The 21896-nt window shown below is 44.6% G+C and overlaps 1 protein-coding gene across 1 annotated transcript in view; it reads left to right on the top strand.

Moving 5' to 3' along the window:
• The window catches only part of IQCM (IQ motif containing M), a 1006762-nt gene that overhangs the window by 228353 nt on the left and 756513 nt on the right, over positions 1-21896 (top strand). Inside the window, exon 6 of the mRNA XM_086963810.1 lies at positions 10571-10641. Coding sequence (XP_086819936.1) covers positions 10571-10641 — 71 coding nt within the window. The remainder of the gene's footprint in view (positions 1-10570; positions 10642-21896) is intronic.

Here is a 21896-nt window from a genome sequence, read left to right as displayed (position 1 = left end):
TGGGTTTTGGGGTACAGGGGTATTTTTAGGGTTTAGGGCTAGGTTTGGGTTTTGGGGTACAGGGGTATTTTAACCCCTTGCATGCTGATGACGGCCCCCAGCCGTCATGCACTATGGCGCTCGTGTGCTGATGACGGCTGAGGGGCGTCATAAACCCGCCCACTTTGCGATTTTGCCACATAGGCGCAGAATCGCGGCCGCATACAAGGGGTTAAGGGTTGAGGGCTAGGTTTGGGTTTTGGGGTACAGGGGTATTTTAGGGTTCAGGGACAGGTTTGGGTTTTGGGGTACAGGGGCATTTTTAGGGTTCAGGGGTAGGTTTGGGTTTTGAGGTACAGGGGTATTTATAGGGTTCAGGGCTAGGTTTGGGTTTTGGGGTACAGGGGTATTTTTAGGGTTTAGGGATAGTTTTGGGTTTTGGGGTTCAGGGTATATTTATATAGTTAAGATGGGTTAGTGATTAAGGGTGTTGGGGTATTTTAAGGAGTAAGGGTGGGTTATGATTATGGGGTGCAGGGGTATTTAAAGGGAGCTGGGTGGACACCTGGAGCTGGAATGTATAGGACCTGGGAAGAAAAAACAATGAAATATTGGGCACACCGCTCGCTTTTTTTTCCGTAATCCCGCGCCCCGCACACGCCCCCGCCCACAGCACACTATATGAGACATGGCATGAAGAGCGGAACGTACCACACGCCCCCAGCATTTGTCACGCCCCCAGCACACGCCCACAGCACAAAGCAGACACACCCACAAGGGAATACTTTGCTGGCACGGTTCTTTTACCTTTTAAATGTATATGGTGGGCGTCTGCATATCCTATGTCCTTCTGCTGTAACTGCCCTTTCCAACGCTGTATTGGGTGTTGTGATTGGTGCTGTGGTTCCTGAGATTACCCGCCTCAAAGGTTTGGGCTCTCTCTTTATTATATTAGTATAGGTTTCAGGTCGCCAAAGAGTTCATGACCACAGAGAAGAACGAAACCGAAGGCCGAGATCCTTCACTAGTTCATGGAACTCCAAAGTGACTTGCCATATCCTTATTATGTACTGCGCAGGGTACTTTGGGCCCGATGCATCAAGCATTTTTCTTCTTACAAAGGGGCTGATTCGCAGGGCCTGGCAATCCTGTTGGAGAGGCATGGCAGGGGGAGGAATGGTGAGTATATGTGTTTGGCTGGCCATCCTAGGCTGGCCAAACATGCACAGTAAAATGTTTCCAACCTAGCTGTGTTGCTCAGCCAGTTAGGAACAACAGCTCAGCCTGCAATCCACTGTCTAAGCTGCAAACGAAGCCGCTTAGACCAATCCCAGCGCTTTCCTCATGCTGGGAATAGAAATATTGCCAGCATGTGAGAAGTGCTGGGATTTTGCATCTAGGAACCTGTGCAGTCGGAGGAGAGAAGGAAGGCCTCGGCCGTCGAAGCGGCAGGTAAGTGTGATTTAAATTATTTGTAGTTATCCGTTTAGTTTTTGGTTGTATTCCCCCCCATCAGTCTAAGAGAAATCCCTGGGTACACATTCATCTATGGTTAATATTATCCTTTCACCCCCATCCCCGCCCCCCCTCCGCCGCACCTCTACGCAATAATAGCAGCCGTCACTGTATAACCTGAGTTTTGGTATTTACTAGCTACGATCAATTACACCAATTATGATTTTTTTCTCTAACAATGGACATTCAGTGTGGAGTTTGGTGCTTTCTGCATGAAAATTAGCTGCCATTTTACTCTAGCATATTTCAACAAGTTTGGACTAGCTAAAATATACCTAAGGAAAACTGCATGTCTGATTTATACAGCAACGCTCTGTTTTCCCCAGAAAGTAAAAAACACACATTCTTCAGAATTGCTATATGTGCTGTAACAGGAGCTACCACACATACTGTATTTCCTAGGGGCACTCATAATCACCCCCTTAGAGATTTGAATGAGCTCAGGCTCTAATCGTCTTTAAGATAAAGTTGTCTGATAATTTGGGATGGTTATTTTCTTGATTTCTGTTTTATATTTCTTAGTGTGGAAAAAAATCAGTATCAAGCCCTGTAATTATGCACGCCTACATCACCGATGCAGTAGTTGTAATTATCATCAGAACATATTGCATTTTTTTTGCCTTAAAAAATACTCCTCCTCTCGAGCATGTGTGTGAACGTCTCAGGTCCCAACACAACGAGGGAGGAGAGTGTCCTCTCTAAGGAACGTCTGTTAAAAACAAAGCATACTTTTAATATTTTCTTTACACTGCTAACTTACCCTTGTTAGAAGATTGCTTTACAATCATCAGAAAGGGGTTTGCAGGATTGTCATGGAAACTGATGAACGACAATAATGTTGATGGATCAGTGCACATTACATCAGTTTCTTTTAAATGTCCTAGAGGCATACCTGGGGTGAAAGGATTCTTGTATATACCTCACATCGAATGCCATATTGCAGTGGCAAAGCAAGCATGGCTGGCCTTGACAAGCTAGTTTCACAGTTAATATGTTAAAAAAAGTTACAGGGCAGGCAGTGGTTACTGGGCCCAGCCGTGGGGGCTGTGGCCTCAGTGCTTAATTTGTAAAAAAACATAAGTGCCAGGGCCCTCGTCAGGAATCCACTGCAGCTTCACCACCGCAGTAAGTCCTCTTGGTTGCAGTTGAGGGTCTTTTTTCCAATGGCAAAGTAGATGTTCTAGTTACACAGGTCAAAGACCCACTGTCAATCAATCAATCAGGAGTTTGTTAAAGCGCGACTACTCACCCGTAAGGGTCTCAAGGCGCTAGGGGTGGGGGGGGTGCAGGTTCCATTCCATCAAGGAGGGGGTCTGTCGAAGAGCCAGGTTTTGAGGTTTCTTGCGAAGATGGGGAGCGATGTTGTCTGTCTGAGGTGGAGCAGAAGGGCATTCCATGCTTTGACCGCGAGGAAGGAGAAGGAGCGGCCTCCCGATCTGGTCTTTCTGGTGCGGGGGACCACGGCGTAGGAAAGCTGGGCTGATCGTAGGGTCCTTTGGGGTGCGTGGAATTTGAGTCGGCTGTTCAGGTATGCTGGTCCGGTGCCGTGGAGGGCCTTGTGTGCGTGGGTGAGCATCTTAAAGGTGATTCTCGCCTCGACGGGGAGCCAGTGGAGTGTGCGCAGGTGCTGGGAGATGTGGCAGTGTTTTGGCAGGTTGAGGACCAGTCTTGCGGCGGCGTTCTGGATGTTCTGTAGCTTGCGGATGAGGTTTTTGTTTATTCCGGCGTAGAGTGCGTTGCCGTAGTCGAGTCTGCCGGTGACCAGGGCGTGAGTGACTGTCTTTCGGTGTTCGAGGGGGATCCATTTGAAGGTCTTACGAAGGAGGCGGAGGGTGTGGAAGCAGGAAGATAAGACAGAGTTGATATGGCGGTCCATTTTGAGCTCGGAGTCCAGGATGATTCCCAGGTTGCGTGCGTGGTCTGTGGGGGTTGGCGGGTTTCCGAGGGCGGTGGGCCACCAGGTGTCGCTCCAGGCGTCGGGGTTTGGGCCCATGATGAGTACTTCTGTTTGGTTGGTGTTTAGTTGAAGGCAGCTGTTTTTCATCCATTTGGCGACGGCTTCCATGCCTTCTCGAAAGTTGCGTCTGGCGGTGTTGGGCTCGTTGGATAGGGAGAGGATGAGCTGGGCGTCGTCTGCATATGACACGATGTTGAGTCCGTAGGTTCTGACGATGGGGGCAAGTGGAGCCACTGTAGTAATTGTAATTGGAAATGTTATTGATAAAGTGCTTACTGTTCCTGGCGAGACATTAAAGCACCTTGTGGCAAGATAAAGGTTAACTAGTTAGTAGATTAGTAAATGTGCTTTCCTTGTGGATTAGTTGTGATAAATTTGTGCTCTGGAGTTCCTGGGTGTTTAGTACTGTTTTGGGTAGGAATAGAATGTTGAGAATGGATTAGAAAAGGACGAGTTGTAAGTTATTATTGTGAGTAGTGGACATGTTTGCCTATTAGTAGGGTGAATTGGCTAAAATGGAGGACGAAGTATGAACAGGATGTTTGAGAGTTCACAGTAGTGAGAAAGGATTGGGGTTGGTGTGGGGAATATAATTTCACTGACAAAAACCAAAATCACTGCTAGATATAAATGTGGTCAAAACGCAACTCTTCAAACATTAAAGCAATGGAATTCACCATCCAACAAAATTCAACCATGCACGTGTGTTTAGGTAGCCCATTACAGTATTACAGTGTCACTGGGCACCTCCAGTAATAAAAGAGTCATGAGAAGGAGTCCACGGAAAAACTGAACTGACAATGGTCACACATTAATTTGGCCAAATGTGGAGGCAAGGAAAAAGTCCCTATTTCTTGGTTCCACAACTGATTATGCAATCACGAGAAAACAATCCTGTATATATAGTACAGAAGGTTAAAGCACCTGTTGTGGTTAACATGAAAACAGTAAATGAAAGTTCCATTGTATGTAAAGGTTACTGCTCAGCTGGCTTCAACTGCCTAGAGCAGAAAGGCAGAGCCTGTCCTAGGATTTCTTCTACTTTAGCAGAAGTGACATTTTACTAGCCTCTTGCACTGGCAATTTGGCTTGGCTCATGATTCACTAGGCCATCTGGCAGGTCATTTGCTAACGGGGACCAGGCTCCAGTGGCCTTTCCAGAATCAAAGAGCAGTTTAGAAGTGCACAAGAGCCTGTCTCCCCCTTCCTCCAGTGTGTGTGTCCCACCCAGCTCCCAGGAGTGCAGACAATCCACAAACCTGTCTGGGATGGCTCCTTCACTTTCCTTTGCTTTTTCAAGGCCTTGGATTGCCAACACGGAAAACACAGGCCTCCATGTACTGTACCACACAGGGATACATACATTATGCTTGCACACTCAACACATGCTGCACAGCACTACCTACAAACTCGATGAAGGTAGACCAAGGTGAGTTATGTAGGGAGGCCCCACTCCATTGACACAGGTAAAAAGCCCTGTTCACTCTCTTGGTCACTGTTACAAAAATGGAATGCTGCCACCATCACACTCGTGATACTTAACTCTGCCAAGATAGTGCTTTGTGTGCCCCTCCCGGTCTAATAAGACCACAATCCACTAGACAGGACTAGGTCATGGCTCACATGCATGATCTATAAAAATGTTACATAAAAAAACATCAGATATAGTTTTATTAAAATATTATGTGTGCTTCCTAGCATGTAAGTGCACTTAAAACAGGCATACAAATCCTTTGCAGTTTAATGTACATCGCAGGGAAATATGATCTTAATTGGTGCAGAAAAGGGTTCTGTTGTCTTTGGAACCTGTAGACGTAGTTTAAACACGCAATCATGATAAAATGAAATTGGATGAAGAATAGAAAGAAACCAAATTGCAAAGTAAAGTATATGTCCACCAGCTCTAGCAATAGAGTATACTTTGTAAGGAGATATGCACATGTGATCATGCGAAATGCTGTCACTTAGAGTGTAAAGAGCCAATGGCTGAGGTGAGATGACTCATTCCACCTTCTGTGGTGGGTGGAAGAAAAATGTAAATGAAAATTGAACCGACCAAAAGATGAAGAGGACTGGCAAAAAAAACCTGTATTTACATATAATATGTTTTATTATTCATGTTTCACATTACACAAGGGTGGAAAGACAGCAAAGCTGTTTATATGCCAGACCTTAAAAAGGGATTCAGATAAGCCTAATGCATATAAGTCTACCCATGCATCTGAAAGCTTGCTTATGAAGCTGAGCCAGAACAGTGGTGTAGTTTGCTTATTCATTCATTAGTAGGACATGGCCATTGTGATGTGCACAAGGGTAGGCATGACGTTAATAAAATCACTCTAGATTGGACTGGTAGGTAAATGTTTGGAGTGTCGAGATCAAAACTTAAACAGATCAAGATTTGTAGTGTAAATGGCCCAATCACAGACATGGATAAATATATTGCTGCATTATTTGAGAAGCATTTGACAGCTACTTAATATGAATTTATGTCATGTATATATGCATATGTTATCTATTATTACAAAAAAGTAGTGATGTTTGAACTCCCTAATTGGCTTGAAGTTTGAAAATGATCTGGTTCCAGCCAGTGTTCAATCTTACAGCCTGATTTAGATGAGGGTGGTAATGTGATATATAGTAAAAACAAACAGGATTTCTAGTATGCCCGTTTCAGTTTTCTGCTGCCACAGAGGGTGGTTTTCCTGATGGCAGAGCCCTTATCTGTAAGAACATTCAATTGACGGTTCTCATAGCCCTGGAAATGATGTTAGATGAATAGCCCAGACTGAGACAGCTCATCAGATGCTTTTTCAACCAGCATTTCTTCTGTTCCTGACCATCTTTAAACAGGGCTGGACTGGAAACGCAAACCGGCCCTGGCAAACAGACATATCTGTCCTATAATATTTACTAGTAATAATTATTTAAAAGTGTTACAATTAGCTATATCGGAAATGCATTCAAATATTAAAACGTAAAAAGGTAATAATACATTAAATCAACATAAAAGAAGCAATAAAACCTTAAATAACATCTTAAACAAGCATTTGCAATGCAATCAGTCTCACATTTGTGAAAGTCGGAGCGATTGGCACTGTAAATTATATTGCTTTTTACTTCTTTTTTTGGTTTGTAGTGGAGTGGATGTATGCTGTTTGTAGTGTAATTATGTGGTTTTAATTGGAATTGTTAGTTGTGGAATTGTGTGGTGCGTAGTGTATTTGTGTAGTGGAAGTATGTGATATGATAAATAGGGTGAGAGCTGTATACAATTCATAGAAAGTAAGATTGAGAGGGATAGGTAGTTTGTGTGTGAAGTGGTAAATGAACAGTAGATAGAGTTGGGGAAATTGTGTGTGAGAAAGAGATAAAGAACTGGCGAGAAGGTTATAGAAGCAGAAAGAGGTTGTGTTTGTGTCCACAGAAGACACCAAAAGAAGAAGAGGAGAGTGTGTGTTTGCAGTTTGGAATTTTTTAAATGTTATGGTAAAGACCATCGATCTAGGTCTACTCTCTCCCCGCAGCTCAGCTGTGCCGTCCCTTGCCTCCAGACCCCGACCTCCTCCTTGGGAGGTTCGAGGTTGCTGCCCGCTCCTGCGCCTTCTGCCCGCTCCACCTGGGACCAGACTGCCTGCAACCACCATAACCTTTCTCAGCCGTTTCTTTCATTAATTTTTCCCTGTTGTGCCACTGTCATCTGTGTCTTGCTCTAATTCCACCACTGTTTTTATTTTCTCGTGCCTGCCTGTTCCTTTCACCGCTACTGCCCCTACGGCCCCTCCAACCCAGAAATCCCCCCCGGAAGACCCCCTGGGAATTACCCGCTCCCGCTTCCCAGCCTCTCCGCCCTCCCACCTCCCCAACCTAATGGCGGCTGCTGCGTGGTCGCGCCGCCGGCGCCCCAAAGACAAGCCTGTCTGTGCCCATCCGCGACCTGACCGCGGCCAGCGCCAGGAACCCTGGACCTACCACTACACATCGCTAGGACACCACCACCCTTCTCACACTCAACCCTGGAAGACTTAGGGAATGCCAACAGGCCTCGCTAAACACGACCCATGGCCAGTTCTCCTGCCTGCACTGCCGCCAGATCCTCACCGTCACCCCGGCCTCCAACACCCCTGATGCCAGCACCGGCGACACCCTAAAATGCTTCCTCAGCGTACTCTCTGTACACAAACATGCCTTGGAAATCTGGAACCTACTCGACTCCCTCTCGCCCGACATCGCCTTCTTCACAGAGACCTGTACCAATGCATCCTCCGCCCCCGACATTAGCACCGCCATCCCAGATGGATACAAGATCCAGAGGAAAGACTGCCCCGACCACCCAGGAGGGGGCCTCGCCATCACCCACAAGAACATCCTCCGCCTCAACAACTCCTGCTAAACCTTCCTCTCCGCTGAAAACCTGCACTTCCAGTCCAGACCACCCCCAAAGCCACACTCAGAGAAACCCTCATCTACTGACCCCCCAGCCCGACGACCCTTCGCCACCACCATAACCGACTTCATCGCACCCCACACCATCACCTCAACAAACTACATACTCATTGAAGACCTGAACTTCCACCTCGACAACCACAGCGACGCCAACTCCACTATCCTTTGTGACAACCTCACCAGCATCGGACTTAAACAACTCATCAACACACCGACCCACAGAGCAGGACACACCCTCAACCCCATTTCCGCGGCAGGAAACGGTGTCCAATTCAGCCACACAACGCAGCCGCCATGGACTGACCACCACTGCGTACACTTCGCCTTCAACAAAGTCAAGCCACCCAAACCAGCCCCACGCCCACCATGAAGGAACTGGATCAAGGTTACTGACGAGCAACTTAACTCCACCCTCACCCAAGACTACTACACTTGGGCACCGGATGCAAACGACGCAGCCAGAGAACTCCACACCTGGATCTCCAACTGCGCAGACCAGCTTGCCCCACTACGCAACCCCGACAGACAATGCCCCAGTAAAGCTGCCTGGTTCACCACCGCTCTCCAAGAAGCCAGACGCACCTACAGACTACTGGAGAAGAACTGGAGAAACACCAAGAAAACCGAAAACCACACCACCTACAAGGACGCCATGATGGACTACCACAACCAGATCAGAGCCACCAAGAGGAACTTCATCCGCAACAAAATCCTGGCCAACTCCACCAACTCCAAGGAACTTTTCAGTGCCATTCAAGAATTCACCAAACCACGCAGTGAAGCCACAGAGATCAGCCCATCCCAAGACCTCTGCGACAAGCTTGGAACCTATTTCCACCTCAAGATCAAAAACCTCTACGACAACTTCATTGACCATCCACCAGGCACCACAGAAAGCCCCACGCCCCCAGAAACACCAGCCAGACCACCATCTCCAACTGGACACCAATCACTACTGAGGACACTGCCTAAACCATAAAAAGCATCCACTCGGGGGCCCCCACCGACCCCTGCCCCCCTCACATCTACCACAGAGCTGTGGCCGCCATCGCACCCGAACTACAATGCACCATCAAAACCTCTTTCAAAACAGGCACCTTCCCAGATGACTGGAAGCACTCGGAAGTAAGACCCCTGCTCAAGAAGCCCACAGCTGACCCCTCCGACCTCAAGGACTATCGGCCCATCTCGCTCCTCCCATTCGCAGCCAAAGTTGCAGAGAAAATAGTCAACAGGAAACTGACAAGATTCATTGAGGAGAACGCCGTCCTAGATCCGTCCCAATCCGGATTACGAAGCAACCACAGCACAGAGACCGACCTTCTCGCCGCCACAGATGACATTAGCACCCTCCTGGACCAAGGCCACTCCGCTGCCCTCATCCTACTCGGCCTATCAGCAGCCTTCAACTCCGTCTCCCACCGCACACTAGTAGCCTGACTACATGACGCAGGCCCTGGACTGGATCCAATCATTTCTCACCGAAGAAGCCAAAGGATCAGACTCCCACCCTTCCTCTCTGTCCCCATGAAAATCACCTGTGGAGTGCCACAGGGTTCATCACTGAGCCCCACCCTCTTCAACATCTACATGGCCTCCCTCGCAGCCATCGTCCGACAACACGGCCTCAACATCGTATCCTATGCCGACGACACCCAGCGCATCCTCTCCCTCACCAAAGACCCCACCACTGCCAAACTCAACTTCAAGAAAGGAATGCAAGACGGATAAACTGGAGTAGAATATTTAAGGAAACAAAGAAACAGTGGGAAACCTTTTTTTTCTTTTTACATGCTTAAGATCTGATTGGCATCTCTTTATGTGACGTGTGCACCAGGGTATGGTCTTGAGGTATATAACTCTCCAACGTTTTACTCAGTTCTAAGAAAGTTTATTATTTTTTAGCAATGTACGCATTGGAAATGAATAAACAGATCAAGTTTCAGTTGGTAAGGTTTACCACTTTTTGTTTGTTTCCTTAAATATTCTACTCCAGTTTATCCTCTTTAAAGTGTTTAAGCCATTTGTGTTTCCTACCACATTTACATTTTCGCTGCTATTAAGTTCAAGGCCAAATGATGTAACAAGAGGCAAGTAATCACTTTTTCTGATGTTGTAAAATGGAAACATATATGCAGAAAAGCGTAGGAGTTGGGAAACAAATATATAAACCAGAACTGATAGGCCACCATAAGTAAAGTGCATGTCAGAGTTAGTAAAATAAGATCCAAACAACTTTGCAAATAATAAAGATTATATGATAAGAAGAGAAATGTAAGCCTTGTGCCAGCCTATGTGATTCAAATCTGAGAAATGAAGCACTTGACATTTTGCCCAAATTGTTTAGATTAAAATCGCCTGTTACAATAATTTCGTGGTTTAGATCGTTGCTGAGTACGTCCCCAATTGATTTACAAAAGTCTTCCATTTGTGCTTTTCGATCACTCTTATGCAGTTTTAAGTAAACATTTATACGAATTAACATATTTCAACCACCTGCCTGGTAATAGTCCAGAGACCGGTATATGCAAAGTGTGAAAACCCTACAAAACAAAAAAACTGGTAAAAAACAAGAGACAATACAGAAAAAAACAATAAAACAACTTATAAACCTTTACTTTTACCAGTGATGGATTTGTTTTTCTTTTTGATCTTATCCTTATTTTTTTTTAGGACAAAAGTGATGTTGATGATCATGATACAAAAAAATCTATGGATGGCCTGAAAAAAACAAAAGATTTCAGGTAATGTAGTTACTATCAATTTTTCTAATATGGCCTGAATCTGTTGTGTGTGTCTGTGTTTTTTCCAAATACTGCTGCATGCTACAATTCTAAATCGATGTTAAACATTACAAATCTATTTCTTTTTATGTCGCCATTGAGGTAGGTAATGTGGAAGTTAGAGCTTATTGTAATACAACAAATGCAAATTATACTTTTTTATGGGGGAAATGTATAACAGTAACTAATAGTTCTGAGGTTGTAGGTTAGCTTCTATGTTCAGTTTTTTTCTTTGACATCGAATCTGCAAATTTGCATTTATAAAGTTTGTTCTGTTAATAATTACTTGTACAAGACACCTCTTCGTACTTGTTTCAACACAACTGATACCAGGGCAAAAGAGAACATTGAAGCCCATTAAGAAATGGTTGGAAGCTGCTTTACAGTTAAAAGCACTTCCTCTGGAGCATGGATTAAGGGTGGTTAATGGGCGGGTGAAATCAGACAAGCATGGCTCTCCCAGTTTTGTGGGTTGTGATGTAGTCCTATAGACTATATACTCCTCAACAAGGAATACTAGTCCTGCCTAGTAGACATGATCGTTTTGGAAAGGGTGGAAAGTGATCATAACACTCTGGTATTATCATTTCAGCTAGTAGGAAGTCATGTTGCAGTTGATTCTCCTGCGGGCGTAGAATTACATCTAAGTAATGATACCAGGAGAGTAAAATGGTCGAATCTACTAAATAAAGATGTTCAGTTAGAGGATATTAACCAGTTGGTGGCAAAGGCGACCACAGACTTCCAACACTGTTATATATACTACAAGAAAATAAGTCCAGTTTTACTTCCATTCATATTGAATTTTTTAACAAGTGGAAGGGCTTTTTTATAACTGGTATGCAAAAATACCCAAATTATGCCAAAGCATTGGTTGATTCATGGTATGGGAAATCATGTAGGTTGGCCTACAGAGCACGAGCAATAGTGATAAGATCTAAAAACAGGGATAGGATTCAAAATGCGAGGTTGGAGTACAAGTTAGTGCAACATAAGGCCAAATGGGAATGGGACGAGCAATATTGGAAAGAGCTGTACCTTGCTAGCAAAGACAGGAACATGGTTGCTTTTTTGGCATTTGGTCAAGTGGGGTAAGGGAAAACCGAGCCAACCGCCAACCAACCATGTAGCTCCTGAACTTTGGGTTTCACACTTTAAGACACAGTTCGCCAGTAACGCTCGAGAATGTGAACCATTCCAGGGTCCCCCGATTATCTATGTTGGTAACTCCCCCTTGCACTGACACTGCACTCAATACTGTACCAAGTGGTAGAGCACCCGGGTTTGACTGCGTTCCTGCTGACCTGTTCTTGTACAATAAGGCTCTGTGGGCAACCTACATACAGCTTTTAGTAAATGCCATTGCAAGCGGTTCTCCCATTCCTGAATCATGGATGGGTGCTGAGATCATAACGATTTTTAAAAACGGGGATCGTTCAGATCCTGGCAATTACAGGCCTATTAGTTTAATTGATTGCATCCAGAAGGTGACAGCTAGGCTCGTGTTGAGTAGAATTCAGGGTTGGATCGATGAGTTTGATATCCTTTCATCTTTATAGGCTGGGTTCCGCTCACACCAGAGCACAATAGACCAGGTGTTTAGATTTGTTTAAATTTCCTGGCGCGTGGTGATCCTTAAAGGTGGTAGAATATATGCCGCATTCGTAGATCTCAAGTCGGCTTTTGACTTAGTTCCATGTGCTAAGCTGTGGAGTGTCCTTGCGGAACAGGGTATGCCTTTGGACCTGCTGGCCTTTTTAATCAAACTCCATGATGCAAACTTTGCTCAAGTTCGCTGGGGACAGCAAGGGCAAGTGACAGACAGATTTCCGATCGCCAGAGGGGTCCGATACAGATGTGTACTGGCACCAACACTATTTTCCCTGTACATTAATAGGGTGACTCAGTACTTTTCAGATCATCCCACTGATGCCCCTACTCTTGATGGAAGGAAGATCCCTCTGTTAATGTTTGCAGATGATACTCTGTTAATTTCTAAAACGCAACAAGGTCTGCAGACGGCGATTGTGAGATTCAAAGAGTTCTGCTGGGATTACGGCCTTAAAAATAATGTAGACAAGACTAAGTTCATGGTGTTACATAAACAAAAGATTGTAAGAGGGAGAGTCACCATGAACGATGCCATACTTGAGCAGACTTAAGTTTTTACGTACCTGGGTATTACGCTAGGTTGTAAATTAAATTGGAACTCGCATATAAACCATTTGGTACTTAAACACACACAATTATCTGATGCCTTGTTGAAAGAACTGCGCCTTTCTCATACGAAGCCGATTGCCCCAGTGTTAAAAATCTATAACTCAAAAATCACAGCTTCGGTCCTGTATGGGGGAGAATTATGGGACTTTAGTAATTTAGTAATTTAGCGGCACTAATAACTTCCCATAACAAATTTATGAGGAGTATAATAGGTCTTCCTCAATCCACCCCATTATTACCCCTCTATTATGATTTGGGATGCCAGTTTCTAGAGGATGTGACACACTATAAACCTGTAAACACAACAGGTGATGGACCGAATGTGGATCAATGTCACACACTCACCCCAGTCCAAAGATCTGGGCCCAAATCCATCGTTTTTTTGCACTCCACACCACCCTGGGTTAGACAATGGCGATATGCAAATCAGCTCTGACCCTGTGCCCCATGGGAACAGTCCAGTCCGAACTACAAAAGCCATGTCCTTCCCAGAACGGAATCAAGCATCCGAGGACCGGACCGGTTTTGAGGTAACACCTCTCATCAGCCCGGCTAGCTTGACTCCAGTGGTGTGGAGTGCCTGGGACCCACGTCTGGGCATCCCCAGCGCACTTAGGGCGGAATATGCAAACACAACAGGTGATGGACCGAATGTGGATCAATGTCACACACTCACCCCAGTCCAAAGATCTGGGCCCAAATCCATCGTTTTTTTGCACTCCACACCACCCTGGGTTAGACAATGGCGATATGCAAATCAGCTCTGACCCTGTGCCCCATGGGAACAGTCCAGTCCGAACTACAAAAGCCATGTCCTTCCCAGAACGGAATCAAGCATCCGAGGACCGGACCGGTTTCGAGGTAACACCTCTCATCAGCCCGGGTCAGAGCTGATTTGCATAAAGCCATTATCTGACCCAGGGTGGTGTGGAGTGCAAAAAACGATGGATTTAGGCCCAGATCCTTGTACTGGGGTGAATGTAAGACATTGATCTACATTCTGTCCATCAAATTGTTTTTTGTAATTTTCTCCCAGAGTGTACTGGGGTAGCTCAGACGTGGGTCCCAGAGCCTCCACACCACTGGAGTCAAGCTAGCCGGGCTGATGAGAGGTGTTACCTCGAAACCGGTCCGGTCCTCGGATGCTTGATTCCGGTCTGGGAAAGATATGGCTGTTGTTGTTCGGACTGGACTGTTCCCATGGGGCACAGGGTCAGAGCTGATTTGCATAAAGCCATTATCTGACCCAGGGTGGTGTTGAGTGCAAAAAACGATGGATTTAGGCCCAGATCCTTGTACTGGGGTGAATGTAAGACATTGATCTACATTCTGTCCATCAAATAGTTTTTTGTAATTTTCTCCCTGAGTGTACTGGGGTAGCTCAGACGTGGGTCCCAGAGCCTCCACACCACTGGAGTCAAGCTAGCCGGGCTGATGAGAGGTGTTACCTCGAAACTGGTCCGGTCCTCGGATGCTTGATTCCGGTCTGGGAAAGATATGGCTGTTGTAGTTCGGACTGGACTGTTCCCATGGGGCACAGGTTCAGAGCTTATTTGCATAAAGCCATTATCTGACCCAGGGTGGTGTGGAGTGCAAAAAACGATGGATTTAGGCCCAGATCCTTGTACTGGGGTGAATGTAAGACATTGATCTACATTCTGTCCATCAAATTGTTTTTTGTAATTTTCTCCCTGAGTGTACTGGGGTAGCTCAGACGTGGGTCCCAGAGCCTGCACACCACTGGAGTCAGCTAGCCGGGCTGATGAGAGGTGTTACCTCGAAACCGGTCCGGTCCTCGGATGCTTGATTCCGGTCTGGGAAAGATATGGCTGTTGTAGTTCGGACTGGACTGTTCCCATGGGGCACAGGGTCAGAGCTGATTTGCATAAAGCCATTATCTGACCCAGGGTGGTGTGGAGTGCAAAAAACGATGGATTTAGGCCCAGATCCTTGTACTGGGGTGAATGTAAGACATTGATCTACATTCTGTCCATCAAATTGTTTTTTGTAATTTTCTCCCTGAGTGTACTGGGGTAGCTCAGACGTGGGACCCAGAGCCTCCACACCACTGGAGTCAAGCTAGCCGGGCTGATGAGAGGTGTTACCTCGAAACCGGTCCGGTCCTCGGATGCTTGATTCCGGTCTGGGAAAGATATGGCTGTTGTAGTTCGGACTGGACTGTTCCCATGGGGCACAGGGTCAGAGCTGATTTGCATAAAGCCATTATCTGACCCAGGGTGGTGTGGAGTGCAAAAAATGATGGATTTAGGCCCAGATCCTTGTACTGGGGTGAATGTAAGACATTGATCTACATTCTGTCCATCAAATTGTTTTTTGTAATTTTCTCCCTGAGTGTACTGGGGTAGCTCAGACGTGGGTCCCAGAGCCTCCACACCACTGGAGTCAAGCTAGCCGGGCTGATGAGAGGTGTTACCTCGAAACCGGTCCGGTCCTCGGATGCTTGATTCCGGTCTGGGAAAGATATGGCTGTTGTAGTTCGGACTGGACTGTTCCCATGGGGCACAGAGTCAGAGCTGATTTGCATAAAGCCATTATCTGACCCAGGGTGGTGTGGAGTGCAAAAAACAATGGATTTATGCCCAGATCCTTGTACTGGGGTGAATGTAAGACATTGATCTACATTCTGTCCATCAAATTGTTTTTTGTAATTTTCACACTATAAACCTGTGGCCTACTGGAGGAGGCTCTGGGTTACCCCTGAGCTCGTCCAGTACGCACAAGCTCTACTTGAGATCCGGGACGGTGATAGTGCGGGTAAAATCCTATGGTTAAGACAGGTAAAAGCCACTTACAATGATATGGGCCTTAACTCTTTGTGGCAAAATCCTGCAGATAATGCCTTCCCATCTCGAAAGGATCTCAAGGAGCTATATTGGAATATGGTCACCATGAAACATTTAATGTCTTTAACCAGGCCCTCTTTGTCAAGAGATTTCATGGAGACCAAACAAGCTCCTGCCTATGAAGGGCATTGGGATTTTATTATGGTACCTAGTGACAGTAAATGGTACCACCAATTTAAGGTGGTTACCCCTCCTATTAATTCATTCACTGGTAAATGGGGTCTAGGTACTTGTATGGAATGCCCATTCTGCCCGACTCGATAGCTCACAACCTACTCGTTTGTCCGGCTTATATAAAATTGAGGCGCACATGGTTGAAGCCCATCTGTTTGATGATGGTGATCACTACCGGCACTGAAGTGTTAAGGATATTAAATAAGAATAGTAAGGAATCAACTGTAATTGCGGTTGCCAAATCTTTACATGGAATGTGGACGACCCTTGCCTATAGGCTGAGCAAGATATAACTGCCATTGGATATACTTGGTCTTTGAAAAGAAACTATATTCTTTAATCTGGTCTTAATCAAATTCTGTTTTTTATAGTACCATCGTCTGGGATTTTCGGTACTTTTTATTGTGTTTTGGACTAATTTATTGTATTTAATGATGGAGTATTTATGGACTTATTATACATACGGTTATTTTTCTATTATAATGAGAATGGAATGTTATGTTATCATTGTTTTAAATGTAAATGTCTTTCATGATCATGTATCGAAATAAAGTCTTTTCGAATCAAAAAGAGAAGGCATATAGTTAGAAGAAAAATTACAGGCTGGCAAATTCTTCAATAGAATAGATAAATGCATGTTTTTTACTAAGATTTGTTACATGATTGAGCAGCAAAGTACACCTACATCTAATTACAAAAGGAAATAGCTATCAGTAACAATTGATTAAATACTGGGCAACCCATACTTGTGCCTAAATATGAATTAACATTATCTACAATACAGGACAAACAAGCAGAAAGAGAGAAAGAGAACATATAAATTAAATAAAAAACTGAAAAAATATAAACAGGACAGTGAGATCGTCAGGGGTAAACAATCTATACAGGTACAAACATATGCATTCAGTTCTATAATACACTTCCATAAATACACTTCATATGCTGGTGTCTCTATTCATGTGTCCCCTTCCATTGTGGCCAGACTGCAAAGATCCTGCCCCAGCCTTTTACCAGAGGGGTTTTTTAAGACATTTCTAAATCTTCATGAAGAAATACAGATATTCCCAACTTCAGCTGGCTGGTCGCGTAGTTTGGCTCTGCTCATCAGATTCCCTTTAGTTTGTGTCCAGCATTGTGGAATTGAGCCCCCTGATTGGGCGGTAATTTCATCTGGTAATTTCTCAATGCAAAACCCTCATGCTACCTCTATTTTACAGCTGAAAAGGTGTTGGGCTCTTCACACCATGTATAACCTTCAGGAGATTTTAAATAATCATGAACAGTCAAAAATGTAATTATTATTTAAGCCAATGAAGAGTGTTGTTGAGTATTTTAAAGGGTTTTATTTTCTAGTCAAAAGTTAATTTTTCTCTGACCCTTTATTCATTAGTAAAATATCAATCAGGTTACAGAATTTGGAAAACAGGAAAAATAGCATTATTTCAGAACATATTACAGTCTGCATATAAGCATTACATGGAGGAAAGAAAATGTGGCGCAAAATATCAGTCAAAACTCTTAAAGAGTTTCTAAGAAAAATAGTCCTGCAAGGCTAATCAATAATTAAATAGTTTGCAAAAATCTCCCATTAAGAGAAAGAAATGCATAAGACAAATACATTGTTTCAGACCTAATTAATTAGTCAAAGCATAAAGTCAAAGTTTAGCATCTAAATCTAAAAAGCCTTTCTATTTGTTGCTGCTCTCTGCCTCTCTGTGTGCCTAAAAGAGCAAGCAGCCCCACCTTCACCAGACCTTTAAGGAATGTGGCCTGCCATGCCAAAATATGACGTGTAAGGACTTTGGAAAAAATGAGCATGGAACCCCCCACCTGACTCTCCTCGGACGCCCAAGGCTGCACCCGTGACAATCTCGCACCTAATCCATAGAATGTCTGGTCTAATCTGTTCCTTCTCTCAAGAGCTCACACGCCCCCCCCCCCCCAAAGCCTAATAAGCCTAGAAGCAACCCACGCCTCCAAAGAGGTCATTATTTATACTCTAATTCTCGGCAGATTACACAAAAATGTTGCATCTTCAGGAAAACGTGTACCTGATTGGTCAGCCACAATGGCATGATGTCTCCCCATCCTGATTCATTCTAAATTCCTGACTATACCAGTTTTAACAAAAGAAGTATAAATGAGTAAATACATATTATAAGTTTGCAACATTTGCTAGGAAAAATGTTTCTATCCTTTCCACACCTTTCCAAAAACGCATGTTAATTCAGCACAAGGATTTCAAACTGACTTGGCCTCACTTTCATATTTTTCATGGGCCATATGTTTTAACATGCACCAAAATGTGCATGGCAATTTAAATGCAGTCTGTGTGAAGCACAAAAATAAAACAATGCCTGGCTCCAGATGAAATCTGTTCCATCACCCCGTCTCTTGAGACTGCTCTTGCCTGACAAGACAGCATTAAAAAAGACAAAAATACAACCACTAAGCAGCTGCTTCATCTCTTTCCCCCCACTTTTAGTTGTCCTACCAAGGAACTTCCAGTAGTAGTAAAACTTTGGCATTCTGATCCTCCAAAACAAAGAGGGTGGTGCGTAGTTTGCTTGTGGGCCTACTCAGCAACATGAACATTCCTGCTGCAGTGAATATGCCTGGGATGACTATCTTTTATGTATGTAAACCCAGTGTATGCCTGTTATAGCTGCCACATTTCAGTGATGTGCATCCCCTGTCTGAGATGGTCACAAAATCCCAAAAAGGCCATTAGATTTCAGGCATGGCCGTCATGTGTCATGAATAATCATCAAATTCCTTAAATTGCTATACGATGGAAGGGAGGGCAATCTTATGAAAGGTATGTCCACCAAATTGTCACAATATGGTTTTGTGGGATTCTGTACGTTTGGGTAGGCCACTGTTTGCCAGAAATGGCCACTGAATGGCAGGCATAGCCACTGCTTATAGGACTAAGAATCATTGATCTTCATATGTCCTGGCATTCGAATTCACCCACTTTCTCTTTTTGTTAATTTCTCTCTCTCCCTCTTTCTTACACACACACACACACACATATGTGCAGCGTATAGAGAAAAACACATACATATACACATAAATTCTCTTATATGAATATGCATCCACAGAGAGTCAACCACTGGTTTGCCCTGCCCTTCATTTAGCCACTTATCTTGCAGCCATCCAGTGTCCTACAGCTCCCCTAGCCTTTTAGAATGGTTATAACACAAGACCTTGCCTAGGGCTGCGTGTACTTAGACTGTGTAGCGATGTTTGCTAGAGCATTCTGCCTCTGGAGTTCTGTAACCAGGTAAGCCCAGATCAAGGACAGTGAACGAAGACAAAGAATCATGAATGGAAAGGATCTCAGAGCAGGGCCGGCTTTAGGGCGGTGTGACAGGAGAGGCCGCATTGGGTGCTGGTCTGGAGGGGGGGGGGCACTGACCTCAGTGGGGGTGCTATGTTTAGCAGAAACGTATGATTTGAAAGCACTTGTTGCAGAGTTCCTCGTGTGTCCAGCTTTTAGGCCACAATAAAAATGTAATAATGACTCTTGTGATTAATGTTCATGCTAGAGAGAGAGATCAGAGTTTTGTTTAGTGGCAGTTTTGACTTTCCATAAATTAACGCACAGGGTTACTGTAAATGCCTGTTGCAAAAAACAGATCTGTATTTGTAGTAAACCCAGCCTTTACTACCCCTTTAAGACAAAATGTATTTGAGAGAGGGTCAATAGAGAGATGAGTGGCACTTTTGCCGTGTGGTAGTGAGGGAATCTGAGGAGGTCATATGTGGGGTGAGGGGGCGCCAAATAAGATTGTTGCAACGGGTGCCAGCAGTGCTAAAGCCGGTCCTGTGTGAGAAGTCAGGGGCAAAAGACTCCATGGGCAGGGCATAGACTGTAATAGCTGCAACACATTCTTCCCTGTCCAGCTCAGATCTCCAACTTCTCCTCTGATTGACTGAGCCCAGGCAAACAGGGGCATCGCCCCACTGAGCATGTCAAAAAGGTAATAATAAAATGATAGTAACTCATTGTTATTATCATTTTTTTTCCGTTGTTACTCAGCTGGGTAGGGGCTGGATGGGGCTGGACTCTCATGGAGGAGTGGTTTGCCCTCTCTTAAGTGTGCATGATGGTTTAGCTGGCTGTCTGGGGCTGGCCAAACAGTCATGTGCACTCTGCATGTTCTCCACCCAGGCTGCATTATAGCCTGGCTGGAGAACAAGCCCAGGCTCCCTGTTACCCTACGAGCACTGAACCACGGTGCTCAGACCAATCACAACGCTACCTTGCAGCGTTGTGATTGGCTTAGGAGAGCCTGGGTGCTTCCTGTTCCTGCTTCCTACCTTGGAGTCCTGGAAGTGGCCGAAGAAAAATGAGATGCAGTGGCGGCACACAGTTAAGTAAATGTTTAATTTTGTTTTCATTCCCTCCCTCCTAACCCCTATGACCTGCCCCCCCCCCCCCCCCCCCACCCACTGCCGTTAAATAGCAGCTGCCACTGCAGGCTGACTCGTGTTGTGCCTATGAGTCAGGGGAGGCAGTGCCCCACATCGGAATTGTAAGCACTATATAAACTTCACCCAACAATACAATACTGCAACTGGGATACCATAATATTTAAGTTCAATATGTGATAAACTCTCCCAGGGTGGTTTCAGTGCGTTAGGCTTCACTCTATTCCATTTGCCTGTCCAAACCAATGAGACCAGAAGTTGGTCTAACTGAGCGAACAGCTGTTGTGTCATAGATGAGTTTGAGCGCAGGAAGACATATAAAAGTTGTGGTAGAAATACCATCTTAGCCCTTTCATTCATAGCGGCAGAGTATTGTAGACAGAAATTGCTCATCTTAATCTCTCTGCCCATATGTAGCACATGCTGCACTTGTCTGTTGTGTGTTACCTGGCTACTCAAATAGAGGAATCTCACCGCTTACAATGGTATAGCAACCTCCGGGTAGTCAATTCTGCTTAGAGATCTCAGCCTAAATAACAGAAACATCGTGGTTTTTTCGCAGTTAGAGGGCACACATGATGCCTCACCATACTGAGCTAGGTCCCCCAGCAGTATCAGCACTGATTTCTCAGGGGCTAGAGAGATATTTTTGATATCTCACTCATTCCACAGTCAAGCTACTAGACACCAAATGGAGAGTTCTTACTCTGGTGTCTGGTGTCTAGCACAGACGTTTGACCCATTTTAAATATATGTGCCAAATCCCATGTGCACCAGCAGCGTCCATATATATTCCATTGCATAGCCTAAAATGCTTTTTCTATGTCCATTATGCAAAGCATGTGTAAAATGACTTAACTTTTGCATATCAAGGCTCAAACCCACATTGATCCCCATGCCCCTGTTCTTCTACCACCTTCATCAGTCTCTTTGCCAGGACCTTACTTGACATTTTCACATCAGTGATACTCATAGAGAGCGGTCGTTATGATCCCAACATTCACTGGGACTCTTTATTGTTTGAGAAACCAATGCCATCAATGCCTTTGCATAGTGATTGACAGTTGCCATTCATCATACCTCTAGATCTGCCTTAGTTTTTTTAATTGGAAATGGAATGCCGGGGCCAAACATGTCAATACTCTCTCGCATAAGTAGAAAAGTTTGTTGAATATAGTTGCCCTTGCTATTTTGTGTGTCTCTTGCAGCATGGTGAATACAACACCTTGCCTCTTCAGATAATAATCTACCCTATATAACTTTGGATAATCGTTGAGGAATATAACATTCCTCTTAGTATGAAATACAAACCTCAGCTCCACATATGGTATCCTGTGTAAGCCTCAGTAGATCTTTAAATGGACATGTCTTCATTGTAGGAAAATTATCACCCATGCTTTAATAATGAGTCGACTGAACTACAGCAATGCCCTTTATGCTGGCATGGATGATTACATTTTTTTTACACAGATTGTATTGCATTTAGTGTGCATAAAATTCACAAAAGTTCTCTTACATCTC

The sequence above is a fragment of the Lissotriton vulgaris genome, chromosome 3_1, assembly GCF_964263255.1.
Source record: "Lissotriton vulgaris chromosome 3_1, aLisVul1.2, whole genome shotgun sequence".
In the NCBI taxonomy this organism is placed as follows: Eukaryota; Metazoa; Chordata; class Amphibia; order Caudata; family Salamandridae; genus Lissotriton; species Lissotriton vulgaris.
The sequence above is the reverse complement of the archived record's forward strand: the minus strand, read 5'-3'. Positions and strand labels throughout refer to the sequence as shown.